Source organism: Cibotium barometz, chromosome 7, assembly GCF_041138505.1.
Source record: "Cibotium barometz isolate CiBa-2024 chromosome 7, ASM4113850v1, whole genome shotgun sequence".
NCBI lineage: Eukaryota > Viridiplantae > Streptophyta > Polypodiopsida > Cyatheales > Cibotiaceae > Cibotium > Cibotium barometz.
This window is the reverse complement of record NC_141052.1, coordinates 34,532,190-34,546,714: the sequence shown is the minus strand read 5'-3', so window position 1 is coordinate 34,546,714 and position 14,525 is coordinate 34,532,190. Positions and strand designations below refer to the sequence as shown.

The following is a 14,525-nucleotide window of genomic DNA, read 5'->3' as shown; positions in this document are numbered from 1 at the left end:
TTGATAGCTCGTGCACCGGCATAGACTAGATTGGCCACCAAAACACACAATATAATTCCATCAAAAAGACAAAAAGAGAGAGATTTTAATGGTCATTTGCATTCTCTCTCAGATACACCTCAGGAGGGCACATATAACAGATAAGTTATAACAAATGAAGCCAGTAAGATTAGATAGAATAGCATCCAATTCTATGGTGGAATCTTCTTCAACAAACCTTGATAATCTTGAGAATGAGACTTGGATAGGGAAGTGGGGAATGTTAACAAATCTGGCTGACATATCTACCCTATAGATTTCATTCGCATTCTCTCTCAGTTACACCTTTACATGGTCTACACATGAGAAGGAGCTAAATGTTGTGATTCATGCACTAAAAAGGTGGAGACATTATCTATATGAAACTACTTTTGTGGTTTGTGTGGATAACTCTTCTCTAAAGTGCTTTTGTAGATCTTTAAATTGAGGAGGAAGAGAAAATCTTGTTGCTTAGATCTTATGCAAGAGTTTAACTTTGAGATATGTCATCAAAAAGGATCTACCAATAAGGCGGTAGATGCCTTAAGCAAAATTGGACATTTGAATCAACTTTCATTTACTAAGGTCTAGTGTGACCGTTAAGACTCTCTTAAGGGCTTGTATTCGAGAGATCAATTCTTTAGTAGAATTTGGGATATAGTGTAGGCTAGGAAGACCTCTGTTATAGTGTTGATTTGAGAGAGTATTCTATCCAAAATGGATTGTTTTCTCATAAAGGAAAGTCTATGTACTTGAGGTGGATGGTGCAAGAGCAATCACATCTTGTTTGAGTGTCATAATCATTTGGTAAGAAAAGATTTCTTTTAGCCAAAGGTAAAAGTTGATGTCGCATCATATATTCCAAACTGTGAGAAATGCAAAGTCAAATAAGCTAAGCACTTGAGACATGGTGGGTTGTTGTATCCTTTGAAAATACCTTTTAAAAAAAGAAATGGCATAGTGTTTTTATGGATTTTGTGGTTAGATTACCATGGACTTTAATAGGGAGTAATACCATTTGGGTGAGCATTGACTAGCCCACCAAGCTGGCATGATTTTTTCCTACCAAATAGAAAATTTGAGGGAGATCTAAGGTGTGCAACTTGCTCAATTATTAGTTAAGAAGTTGTTTTGACTTTATAGGTTGCCATTTGAAATTGTTAGATAAAGATCCTAAGTTCACTAGAAATTTGTTGAAGAAATTGAACACTAAGTCGAGCATAAGTTCGTAATCATTCTAAATCTAGTGGGCAGACAAAATGTATGGATCGTGCAACGTAGGGCATGCTACATGTATATGTATGAGATGGTCAAATTGGAAAGAGGGTCTTATATTAATAAAGTTTACTTGGAAAGAGGGTCTTCTATATAAGTTAAGTTTACTTACAATAGGGCTAATCAGCTATTAAGATAAACCCTTTTATGCTAATGTGTGGATATCACCATAGAGCCCCATGCATGATTGGCTTAGATATAGTCCGAGTTGTGTTTGACTTCTTAAAACACCACAAGAGACATAGTACCTTGCTAGAGAGAGCATACGAAGTGTGCAAGATAGAGCATAATTCTAATGCTAATCAAAATTGATCAAAAGAACCTTGGAAGAAGGCCCGTGGTGGGTTTACTTGAGAATTCTTAATCCTTAAATATTCTCAAGTAATGAGGACTGGTAAAGTTATCTTTAAGATATTGTGAAACTTTTTTATTATGAAAAAGATTAATGTGGTGGGTTACAAATTGTGTCTCTCGGATTGAGTTAATGTGCAACTTGTCTTTCATATCAATACATTGGGTGCAAGAGATAGCTTGGTTCTGACCAGGAGCTTGCAAGACTTGAGAATCTATCCATGAGCCAGTTGTAATTGTTGATCATAAGAAACAAACCCTTAGAAACATATCAGCTTTTGAGTGGTCTTGATTAAATGCACACATTGTACGGATGAAGACGACACTTCGGAGAATGTTGCTTCACTCCAAGCCAATATAAAAATCTTCTCTTGCTAGGAAAGAAAGAAAATTATGTTTCATGTTGGACATAACAAAGGCTAGCATGAAACCAAATAATTTACTTCATGATGTGAACTAGATTATAAGCAATACATTTGGGTTACTAGTGTGAATTCCTTTGTGGGACTTTAGACATGGGGAGAGACTAAAGACCTTGGGAGAGGCTTAAGGACTCAGGTACTTTTTAGCTCGTTGGATAGGCACATGAGTGATAATTGTAAGGTCTGGGGATGCATAGTATAGGGCATGGATGCCTTGAGGGTGCAAACTTGATCGGGGTTGTGTAGCCTTTAACTCAGGGTTGGCTTCCCAATGTATTCGTTTTGGAGTCTACATTTTAGGAAACCTATCCACCTGGTCATGTTGATGCGTTGGTGACCATAAATTGAATGTAGTTGGATTGTATGTGTGCCATGGATAATCAAGTTTTGGTATACCATGCCATCAATGTTTTTCTTGGCAAACCTAAAAACCTCCATCTACTTTTCGTATACATAACGCTTTATTTAGGTTATAGAGGATGCCCTCTACATCACCTACCACAGTAGTGCCACATATCATATCAACATTTGTCTCATGGGCCTTTCAACCCCTTGGGGCCATTAAGAAAACTCTCTCTCTCCAATCTACTATGAGATTCAAGGGTGGTTTCATTGCCTCTTCAAGGCGGGATTTGGTCCACTATCTTGGATCATTGATTTTAAAATGAGCAATGCTTGGGACTATACATGACAGAGTTGCACCACCACAAGCTCCGAGGACACGTATCCATTCAGATGATCTTTCTTAATGTTTACAAGAGATTAACCAAGCATCTCCCTAGACAAAGCGATCCAAGTGCAACAAACTAGACACTCTAGACCCTCGTTGAAGGAGATGCTTCACCCAACAACTTCAAATCTGAGAGATCCTCTCAAGATACAAGAGTGCAAGCGTGCCTCTATGCAATCATAGATGTCGAGGACCCACTCTGATTCCCTCACGTTGTATCATTCATTATACTGTTGGCACTAACAAGGTGGGTTTTTCTTTTCCTTTCACCGTTTGTTGGATTTTTTTAATCCTTTTTCCATGATTCTGTTAGTCACTTCATGGACACGTAACACTTCTAGTCTCATAGACCACTTGCTCTTTGGTAGACATTAACATAACTTTCTTACTTTTTATTATGTTTTTTCCATGATTTTATTACTTCATGGACCCAAGATGGAGGCCCTCACCAACAACCACAAGATAGCCCTTATTCAAATGCCCCTACACGATAGACCAAGCAACGCTCGCAAAAGTGCACACTAACACGTTTGACACCCCAACTCATGCTACTCCCTATAGATAGAGTGATCCAAGCACAATGAGCTAGACACTTGACACCCAAAAGTCCAAGGAGATTCTCTGCGTAATAGATGTGGAGGACCCACTTTGATCCCCTCACATTGTATGTACCACTGTACCACTAGCACTTGCATGTTGGTGGTTTTTCCCTTTCAACTTTCGTTGGGGTTTTCATCATGTTTTTTCCATGATTATGTCATTCATGTACACATTGTAAAACTTCTGGTCTCATATACCCTTGATCTTTTGTAGATGTTAATAGAACCTTCTTTCTTTCTTCTTTCTCCATGTCTTAGTTCCCCAAGTGATTAGTACCTAAAGCAAGAGACTCAAGATGTTCATTGATGAGTGATTAATTTGCACTAATCTACTACTTAACTCCATAACAAGATTGTTACTTGATATGAAGTACAGGAACAACTCCACCTTCAACATGCATGAACATTTTGTGCTTTATCAAATGCGGAAGTGTATAGTGTCCAACTTCGGAAAAACCATCCTTTATTGAAGATAACATTTCATAAAGTTGAATTTCTATTACTCTAAAGAATTAAGATCCACGGTGAGCTTCAATGCAGAAGATATTGTACAATGATATTAGAAGATCCTTTGTATCTCCCCAAATCAGTAAGGGAGGTCTGAATGTACACAACACTCAAGATCTCAGTTACACATTGACCATTCAAGAATTATTTGGACACACAATTTGCATGCATTGTAAGATCAAAGAGAATCTCAGAGATGAGAGTGTGTGCTGAGCAGCTTCTTGCATTCACCACCTAATTGGTACTCTTTGGTTTGCACTTTACCGAGGGTTCTGCATGAATTTTTCATACCAGCACACAGTTAACCAAGTTCTAAAGAGGGCTGAACAGCATCAGATCCTCTGCCATTTTTTCTTCTTTCAACCTCTCTGGCAATTTGTACATCTGAAGGCCAAATTCTCTGTACCACAACTTTGAGGCAAAAGCGCGGCAAGAGAGCGAGTATAACAATCAAAAGGATGTCATACCAGTAGTTGAAAGTTTTAATGATTCTAAATATGACCCTGCATGGAAACCAAAATCATCATCATCGTCTCTCTCTCTCTCTCTCTCTCTCTCTCTCTCTCTCTCTCTCTCTCTCTCTCTGTGTACCTGCACAAACCCTCTCTGATGACTTACATATGGAGGGTACGACAAATTGGGGGCAAAACATAAGGCCAAATAATGGCTCCCATGGCTGGCCTGGTCTTCAAGCATGCAATTAGCATAACAGGGATTAGAGAACAGTTGGTATGCCAAAACAGCAAGATATACATCTTTACAACATGGATACAACTGGATCCAGAATTAGCTTCTAACAAGACCATTTTCTCACAGTGATCCCAGATGGGTTTACCTGGGGGCTTGTGTGGCATGCACTCAGGAGTTTAGGGCTAGATCAGAGTGTCATCACACCTACTCCACATTGAGGCCAGGAGAGAGGTGGCCCCCACACAATAGCATCAAGAATTGCCAGTGTGACATGCATGAGGACAAAGCACCTCCCGAGAAACCAAAACACCTCAAGAGACGACCCCACCGCCCAACCCCCTGTTAGCAGTCATCTCCTGTCTGTATATTTACACCAGGGCCTCTGTTGTGGGTGTGCCCGCCCGATTTAGGCGTTTTCTCATTTTTCCCCACTCTCCATATTTTTTCCCTATTTTTACTAGGTGTGGGAGGCTGTCATGTGGTTCTGGGATTGATCCAGCTGATAGCCGACTGCTCCTGCTGCTCCCCGTCTCTCTGTAGCTAGCCAACTGCACACGTGTGCAGCCTGGCCGACTGACACAAGCTGGCCGACTAGGATTTCTGCAGGTCGGGTGTCTTTCAGATGCTGTCGGCTGTCCTTGCTACTGCCCAACTGGATCATAGGGGCCATATAAAATGGCCCCTTGCCCCCACACATGTTGTATTCAGTTTCCGGGATTTTCTTGTGTATATATAGCAGAATTACACACCTCTCTCTCTCCTTCTCTAATGCTGTGTTTTTCTGCAGTGCACTTGCTCTTGAGTTTTCAGATTTTGTCTTCATCTCAACTGCATATTCTGACACACACACACCCCCCCCCCCCCAAAAATAAAAAAAAACCACCACCACCAAGGGATCCTCCTTTACACGCGGGAAGGGCGCGAAAGGGGAGGGGGGGGGGGGGGCGAAAAGGGGGGAGAAGGGCACGAAAGGGGGGCGGGGGTAGGCGGGCACGAAAGGGGGGCGGGGGGCGCGAAAGGAAGAGGGGGCAGGCGGGTAAGGGCGGGACGCAGAAGGGGGGGGGGGAGCGCAAGCAGGCGGGGACGAAGGAGAGGGCGAAGGCGAGGGGGAGGGTGCGGACGAAGGTGAAGGCAGGCGGGCGGGGGGCGAAGGCGAGGGCGAAGGCGGAGGCGAAGGCGAAGGCTCGAGCAAGGGTCACTGTGCCTGGTAGAGCGCAGTATGTTATTCTGAGGATGCACGATGAGTACATTGGTGTGCTCAATGTCTATGCGCCCAATCATGCTAGTGCCAGAGCAGAGTTTTGGACCCTTGTTACAGATGCATTGCCCGAGGCCGCACATTGGTGTGTTGGGGGAGACTTCAACATGCTTGAGGACCCGGCCGATAGGGTGGGAGGAAGTCATGTTACAGACTCTTCGTTGATTACCAATGGCAACCTCAGCACCATCACATGGGAGGAGCTTGTGCCCATGGTATTGGACCAGGAGGAAAGATTCACGAACCCTCCACAGGGCGGAGGTTTTGAGGCCTTAACTGGCTAATGGTCGAAAGGCCGTAATAACAACAAGAAGGGCAAAGGGAAGGCTTCATCGGAGAAGTTTTCTGAGAAGAAGCCCGCCGACTCAGACCGAGAGAAACTGAAGGCAAAGAGGACCTGTAATGATTGTGGCAAGAAAGGCCACTATTGGAGGTGGTGTCCTAAATGGAACACCGCGTAGGGTGCAGATTCCTCAACAGCAACCGTGAAAGACTCCAGCTTCTGTGCACCTGGAGGTTATGGACACCGGTGTTTCATCTTCTTCGTGCAGGGAGGAGGTTGGAGGACTCACCGCTATGGATACTCGAGAGTGGATTCTAGACAGTGGTGCTTCCAGGCACATGACTCCTTCTCGCACGGCTTCACAGGATCTCTGCGGGTATTCTGGTCACATCCTTATTAGGGATACATCCAGTATCCCAATTCATAGTGAGGGCAGGTTGGAGATAGTTCCCAATGGCCGAGTGGGGAAGCATTCCTCCCAAGTGTTGTATGTTCCATCACTTGGTTTTCATCTATTGTCAGTGCATCAGGTTTGCAAGGCTGGCATACGGGTGGAGTTTGATGAGCATTTTGTTGCTCTCCGATACAAAGCAACAGGCCAGGTAGTTTGGGAAGGCGGAGTGGAGAATGGAATTTACAAACTTTCAGCACTCTCTCTCCCAAGTCCTCAGTTTTGTGAAGAGTGGCAGTCTCGGAATGGCCACTTAAGTGTGGATACGCTACAGGTGCAGGCTTTCCCGGACCAGATGAAGGATGGCTTGCCAGATGATAGCAACAGTTGGCAAGACCTTTCCAGTACAAATGTTGGTAGTTCTTGTGTTCGTCAGTCAGAGGAAACTTTACAAGTAACCTATGCTCTGATGTCTCGTAGCATTCTAGACAAAGAAATTCCTATAGTTGAGGAAGCTCTTTCCACAGGGACCTATTGGAAGGCCAAGCAGGTGGCAGTTGATTACTTGCAGGAGGAGGTGGATGTTGCACATTCTCCAAGTTTTGTGGTTCCGGATTCAGAGGGGGTGGTTTACAGGTTTTCAAAGGCCTTGAGTGGTCTTCAACAGGTTTCCAGGACTTGGTATCCCTGTTGATCCTTGTGAGCAATATGATGCCTCCTTGACTCGAAAGCAGAATGGTTCATTGTCTTGGTTGATGCATACCAAATTGGATGGGAGCTTCCTGATGAGGCTGTTGAGCTCATGTTTGCAGAGGACTCTTTGGGAGGCAAGATTGTGTATCTTGTGGTTTCTGCAACATGCAAATGATCTTGGACTCTTTTACATAGGAGGGGGATTAATGGATGGAGTAACTCAGATTGGGGAGGAGAGCCAGACACGAGGACCTTGACATCAGGCTACCATTTTTCCCTTGGCTTGGGAGCAATTTCATGTAGTAAGAGGCAGCCAACTATTGCCTTGTCATCGACAGAGGCAGAACCGCGGTCATCAAGAGGCATTTTGTTCGTGAAAAGATTGTTGTTGATGACATCTTACTAGAGTTCTGTTCAACGAAGGACAGTGCGGTGGACCTCTTCACGAAGTCTCTACCTCAGGCTATGCTCCGGCAGCACTCCAGCTCCCTGGGGTTGGTTCCACATCCAAGAGCTGAGAGGGGGTGTTAGTAGTCATCTCCTATCTGTATGTTTACACCAGGGCCTCTATTGTGGGTGTCCCCGCCCGATTTAGGTGTTTTCTTATTTTTCCCCACTCTCCATATTTTTCCCTATTTTTCCTTGGTGTGGGAGGCTGTCCTGTGCTTGTTGGCTATCCAGATGCTGGCCGACTGACTCTGCTGCCCCCGACTTTCCTCTGCTGCTAGCCGACTAAGAGATGCTGGCCGACCGGAGGAGGGAGCAGGTCGTGGCTGTTTTGCTGCCTATCGGCTGTTTTTCAGCAAGCCGACTGGTTGCTGGGGGCCATATAAAATGGCCCCTTGCCCTCCCACACTTCTCATCTTGTATCTGGGATTTTCTTGTGTATATAGCAAAGTTATATGCTTCTCTCTCTCTCTCTCTCTTCATTTCTGTGTTTTGCTACTGTGCACTTGCTCTAGTGTTTTCAGATCTTGTCTTCATCTCCGCTGCATATTCTACCAGAGACCACAAAGAGTCCTAGGGGATAAGGGTGTACAAACAGCCTCAAGAGAAACCAAAACTCCCTCCCGCCCCCCCAAAAGAAAAAGAAAAAACCACCACCACCACGACCAAGGGATCTTCCTTTACACTACAAGTCTCACAACATCTTGGAGACCCACACCATTACACAAACCCAGGATTCATGGAACTACATCCACTACCCAGGGGAGACCACAAAGAATCCAAAGGAGATAAGGGTGTAGAAACAGCATACATGAAGGCCTTTATTGTACAGGCACATTGTTGCATTGAAACGTGTTTCAAATTGTATGGTACCTACGAAATGTTTAAAAATCGTTTCGTTTGCTTGAAATTCCAATTGAAATTCCAAAAACGAAACATGCAAAGAGAGAAGGGAAAAAGATACATGTTGTGAAAATTCTTGCCCATAGACATGTATAATGCAAAAGTAAAGAGCCCATAGGCTGGCATGTGAATAAAAGAGGATGGTACATCAATAAAAATACTAATCTAATGTATATATTACTAGCATGAATGAATATTTACAATGAGACTAGATCTGAACTCTTGAATGATGTGCATTATGCTACTAATGCATGATATTGAGTGTACTTGCTGTTCCAAAGAAATGTTTCATGCCTTGAGAAAAGTACAAAACGTTTCGTACATTTCAAACCTCGTTTTTCAGCCTCAATTTTTATTTTTTTTATTGTTGTTGCTAACTTAACTCATACAAGAAAACCACCTCGAAGGGAAAGTATAGTGAAGTTTTCGGGACCAATCTCTTCGAATGTTACCACTCCACTCTCTTCTCAGATCCCTTCTCGCGCCCCTTCTCACTCATCAACAGCCACTTCGACGAGCCTTAACTTGTTGAGTGTATGTTACATGCACGGAAGCTCTCTGTCTTCTTTTAGCCCTTAACACTTTTCATAGGAACACACAGATGCAAAACGCAAAGAAGAGAGAGAGAGAGAGAGAGAGAGAGAGTTGTATTTTCAATATATTCATATAGTACAAAAAGGTACATAACTCTCGCAGCCATAGGCATGCCCTTGAAAAGGTGGGAAACCTGTCCTACCTAAGCTACTCTGTGACCTAACACCCAAACGTGTCAGATGCTAGAAAGGGTTCTTTGGCAAAGCCTTAAATAGGCCCCAAGAGAGATCCCCAGCTGGCCTGCTGTGGACCAGCAGAAAAAGACCATGAAATACCTTTTTCTACCGACAGCCTAGTAGCAGTTCCAATGCCATGCCGACCAGTTCCTGCATCCTTGCCCTGCTCATGCCCTAAAACTTCTGTTTTTCTACTACCTTTCAGAGATTAGCCCTAGGATGGGTATGTCCATGTGCACATACATGACATCCCCTTTTGCTAAACTTAATGATGGGATTCCAACTTCTGACTCTGGATGGCTCTCATCATCCCCTGTCTCCACATATTGTCTCCCATACATGTCATCCTTTCCTTCCTGGCAACCTTTTCACTGAAAACCTTGTCCTGTCTCCAATTCCACTCCAAATCAGATGAAGATCTATGCATTTGTTCCCCTTTTGTCCCCTTGCCTTCTTGCCCTGTCCCTGAACACTTTCTTTATTCTTCTTTTCCAGAATACTGAGTCTAGCATTCTCACTCCACCCCTCGGATGATCATCATCCCTTGGAGCCATTTTCCTAAAAGCCTTTCTTGGTATGCCTCAAGTGGCATCCGACTCACAGGGCTGCCACCCCTTGGGTCTTGTGGAACACCACCAACCAACCTCCTAGGAACTTCTTCCATGTCTTGTGTTACTCTCCTCGGACTGTGCACCTTCATCTAGGACACCATCAATGTTTAGCATTGTTGACCCTGAAGCTCTAATACCAATGTTACATGCGTCGAAGGTCTGTGTCTTCTTTCAGCCCTAAACACCTTTCATATGAACACATATGCAAACTGCAAAGAAGAGATGGACAGAAGAGAGAGAGAGAGCTGTATTTTCAGTATATTCATACTGTACAAAAAGGTAGTTAACTCTTGCAGCCATAGGCATGCCCTTGAAAAGGTGGAAAACTCGTCCTACCTAAGCTACTCTGTGACCTAACAAACCTGTCCTTTTCTGTCAGATGCTAGAAAGGGTTCTTGGCAAAGCCCCAAGAGAGATCCCCAACAGGCCCACCTGCTGTCGGCCAGCAGAAAAAGACCATGAAATATCTTTTTTTGCCGACAGCCCCAGTGCCATGCCGATGCGTTCCTGCATCCTTGGGATACATTCTGGGATCCTCTTGTGCCCTGCTCATGCCGTAAAACTTCGGTTTTTCTCCTGCCTTTCACAGATTAGCCCTGGGATGAGCATGTCCATATGGATGCACACGACAGTGTACAAGGAGGACTTATTCATACAGTCCCCCTTAAATGTTCTCTAGACTCTCTATTCGTAACTCGATTCTGAGAATCAAAAATCAGGAATCACATTTTCCAATGTAAAATGGTAATTCCTTGATGGAAAAACACAAAGATAGGAAAATATTGCATACATAGGGATTTTGGCATGTTTCTAGACTAACGCTAGAGTTTTTTGGGCACTTTTACAGCCCCTAAAAGTATGAAACGTTTTCGAAACATTTTGTAAAGATAACAAACGTTTTTGAAATGTTTTTCGGAACGTTTTTGCAACAGATGACAACTATGCTTAGTATGTTACATCACTATTAAAGCCAAGGTCTTTTCTAGAAAATCATGCTTAGATTCTCAGCCAAAGCCGCTAGGGTTTATCTAGGCAAGTCTAGGTCTAAATAGTACACAGCCAGATTTGTGTTTTTGTCTTTTTGGGATAAGTCAAGTGTCCACTGGGAAATGTGGCCTCCATAGTAGAATCGCATTTGCGAGAACGGGCGATCTGAGAGGAGCAGTATCATTGAGACCAAGAAGCACAGGAGGGCCTCCTGGGAAGAACACGAAGCCTAATAGGGTCGGAAATGTGAAGGACGTGAAGCCCGGTATAGACGAGAAGATGAAGAACGCAAAGCCCGATATAGGTGGCAAGCTGAAAAACATGAAACCAGGTATCTGAAGAAATTAAGAGACCAAGTCAATGCAACAAAGCAATGTTGGTAAACGCAAGGCTCAAGCAAAGTTGACGAAGGCAGAGAAATGTAAGGTCACGTTGAAACTCACCACAAAGGAGTTTCCTTGGCAGCCAGACTAAAAGTCGTTTAGGAGGGAGTTTCTTCAACAATCAGAGAGTTTCGAGGATCTGAAGTTATCCAAGAGTTTAAAATGTTGAAAGATAAAGGTCACAGAGATTCCAGAAACACACATGAGAAAACCAAAGCCAACCAAGAAGTTATAGTGTCCGATTTTGCAGAGTCAATGCTAGTTCAGGAACCCAACTCTTGGGTCCAATAGAAGCCAGAGCTGGTGACAACGCTGATAGTCAAAAGTCACCTGTTATCATTCTCTAAATTCAATCTAGCAGGGAATAAGGTGAGTTCTGCGGTTCTTCCCATGTCAATAGTTCCAGTAGACATTGGAAGCACAGATATGGAGTAGGGCCTGCACTTTGACCTCAATGAAGTAGCGGTTTCCTCCATTTTTCCAGTTCAGACGGTCAGAATTCTGGAAGTTTGAATCACGTGCTGCAGCGACCGGATCCTAATCAGTTTTGTGACATCGCATTGTGTCATTCCAGTACCCAACAGGAGGTTGAAAGGAGGACAAGTTGGCATGTGCTGTTTTGCCACTCTGGAGAGTGTATCCTTGCCTCACTCCTGAGGCAAGGGGACTTGAGGCAAGGGGACTCTGAACTGGCCAACAAATGCATGTGACATGTCATTGTATGCAGCCACATGAATATCCTTTAATATCTTAAAGAGATCCAAGTAGAGCTGCAACTTACATGCCTTGAGAATCAAATTGCAAAAGTGCTGTAGTTAGAATTTAAACCAATTGATGAACCTACTAAGGCGGAGTGGAACATGGAGACCTCAACATGTACTAGAAGACTAGTAGTATGAAGCATCATCTTGTGAGCTGCATGGAGGAATCTAATACTACAGATGGGATGCAATCCATCATCCAAGCCCTCCAACTTCAAGAGATATGTTCGGTATGAATACAACATCAACCCCTACTGTAAAAGCACCAAGCTCGGCCCAAGATAATCTGATGTGGAGCTGTGGGTTTGCTCTTGATGAGCAGCATCCACAACATCAGAACCCATAGATGCTTCTGTCTCGACTCTCACCCAACCCATCCAGTCTAGATCAGATCCCTGGAAAGATTCTCCATGCCTGGCTGCTGGCCATTAAAAAGTACGCTCTTCATCTGGATTCTGAAAGTTTGCCTAGAAACCTTGGTGCTCCAACCTGACAAGAAATGTGTATCTATTACTGACACGTGCACCTGCAGCCCAAGCAATCCTTTAAAAAACACAAGAACCCACCACCTCTATAGATTCCCCCCTTATGTAAAGATGCATAGCAGCATGTACACGCACTATTAACACAGATAAATTCCAAAATCGCCTTCAAGATAAAATTAAAAAACAGAGGCTCATTTCACATTTATGAGCCTTAAAAGCATGCCATTTCGAAAAGAGTGTGGTCATCAGCTTACCCATAGTGTGGCAGAAAAGATTCTTGTGTGATGGCATCAAGAATGAAAAGACAGCAGAAGGTAGATGCGATTGAGCCCCAAATTGCCAAGTGTGTGATCCATGTCCACCGTTGCACATCCATTGCAAGATGCAGATTTACCAAGATAACAACTGCAATCGTCCACAAGCTGCCTATGCTCCAAATATCAATTGTGCTAACTTGGTATGTGTAAAGTGGAACATAAAAGAGTACTAAACTCTGCCAAAGTGTATCCAACATGGTAATCCAAAAGAGCAGACTGTTGTAATTTTCATCTCTCTGTCCAGCTCCGTAAAGAGGAGGATGCTTAAGCAAAGTTTTCTGACCAATGTCCTTATCCAGAATTCCTACCACAATGGTGGGCACAGATGTGTAGATCAGAGAATAAAACATAAGGTTCCAATCAAAAATAGCAGATGAGGGTGAGAAAGCCGTTTGAAGGATGTACCTGTACAACAGAACACCAAATGACATCAAGGTTACAGTTGAGCAAGAGAGGGGACAGAGGGGAGAGAGAGAGAGAGAGAGAGAGAGAGAGAGAGAGAGAGAGAGAAATGAAATGAAATGAAATGAAATGAAATGTTATATTAACGTCTTCAAAAGGCCATAATGACCTATGAGACCAAAAGTTACATCATGGTGGATCTGATACAATGTCTAGATTTTTTTTTTTTTTAACCCAAAAAATGAAAAATAAAGATGATACTACAGGCACCTAGAAAATGAAACTGGAAATGGAAGGTAAACAGAAACCCTTATAGGGTGTGAATATAGTGAGGGGGGGGGGTACGCTATGGAGGTGAGTGGAATATAGTGAGGGGATACAATATCATGTGGGACGGAGGGGTACACTATGGAGGTGCTTTAAGGTCCTTTCATCTTGTGATGGGGCCCATTCAAGCATTCCACAACTTGCATATGCTTGGTAAGCACTTACCAAAAGAGCATCATGACAAACACAGCATTGCGATAGAAATTATAAAGCACCATGTAGGATAGCCGTTGATAATTCCAATGTCCATGGACCAGTAATAATTTGCTCAAAAATCTGAACTGCCCCATGGAGAAATCAGAAGACATGACTGCTTGCCTTCCCTCTTGACCACTAAGTCCAATCCCCACATGTGCCTTTTGTAGCATTGGCACATCATTTGCTCCTGCAATCGACAGCATTGTATGTAAGATGGAACATGAATCCTATCACCAACATTATTCAATAAAACCCTCCATGTCCCATGATGAATGTTACCCACTCACCATCACCTATTGCTAAAGTCATCTCCTGTGCTTTTTCCTTGATTAGGGAGACAATATTAGCCTTTTGTGACGGGGCAACCCTGCAACAGATCACAACTTGGCAAGCTGTAGCCAAATCAAAGAGCTGAAAAGAAGCCATCGAAGTGGAAAAAACAAGATTAGTTTTCTCAAAACTCTCTCTCTCTCTCTCTCTCTCACACACACGCACACACACACACATCATGAGCCCGGACATGTCGTTCTTCTGCAGCCTACTTTATTATATGCACAGGGTCTATGTAGTACATTGACCCCATTTTTCATTCCGGCAGCTAGCCTTTTACTTTTTTCATGTTGTCTTGACATCCAGTTTACTCGTGTATCACATGTGACAGCTTTTTGGTCTCAAATACACTTCGGGTCTTTCGTAGACGTTAATAACCTCTCTCTC

At 43.4% G+C, this 14,525-nt stretch overlaps 1 protein-coding gene across 1 annotated transcript in view; it reads right to left on the bottom strand.

The window, feature by feature from the left end:
- Positions 1 to 3,841: 3,841 nt before the first annotated feature.
- LOC147636913 (phospholipid-transporting ATPase 1-like) overlaps positions 3,842 to 14,525 on the bottom strand; it is a 41,668-nt gene continuing 30,984 nt past the window's right edge. Inside the window, exons 4-7 of the mRNA XM_086800505.1 lie at positions 14,096 to 14,219; positions 13,776 to 13,995; positions 12,819 to 13,286; positions 3,842 to 4,405 (exon numbers count right to left, since the gene is read on the bottom strand). Of these exons, the coding sequence (XP_086656631.1) occupies positions 4,204 to 4,405; positions 12,819 to 13,286; positions 13,776 to 13,995; positions 14,096 to 14,219 (1,014 nt within the window). The 3' untranslated portion in view covers positions 3,842 to 4,203. The remainder of the gene's footprint in view (positions 4,406 to 12,818; positions 13,287 to 13,775; positions 13,996 to 14,095; positions 14,220 to 14,525) is intronic.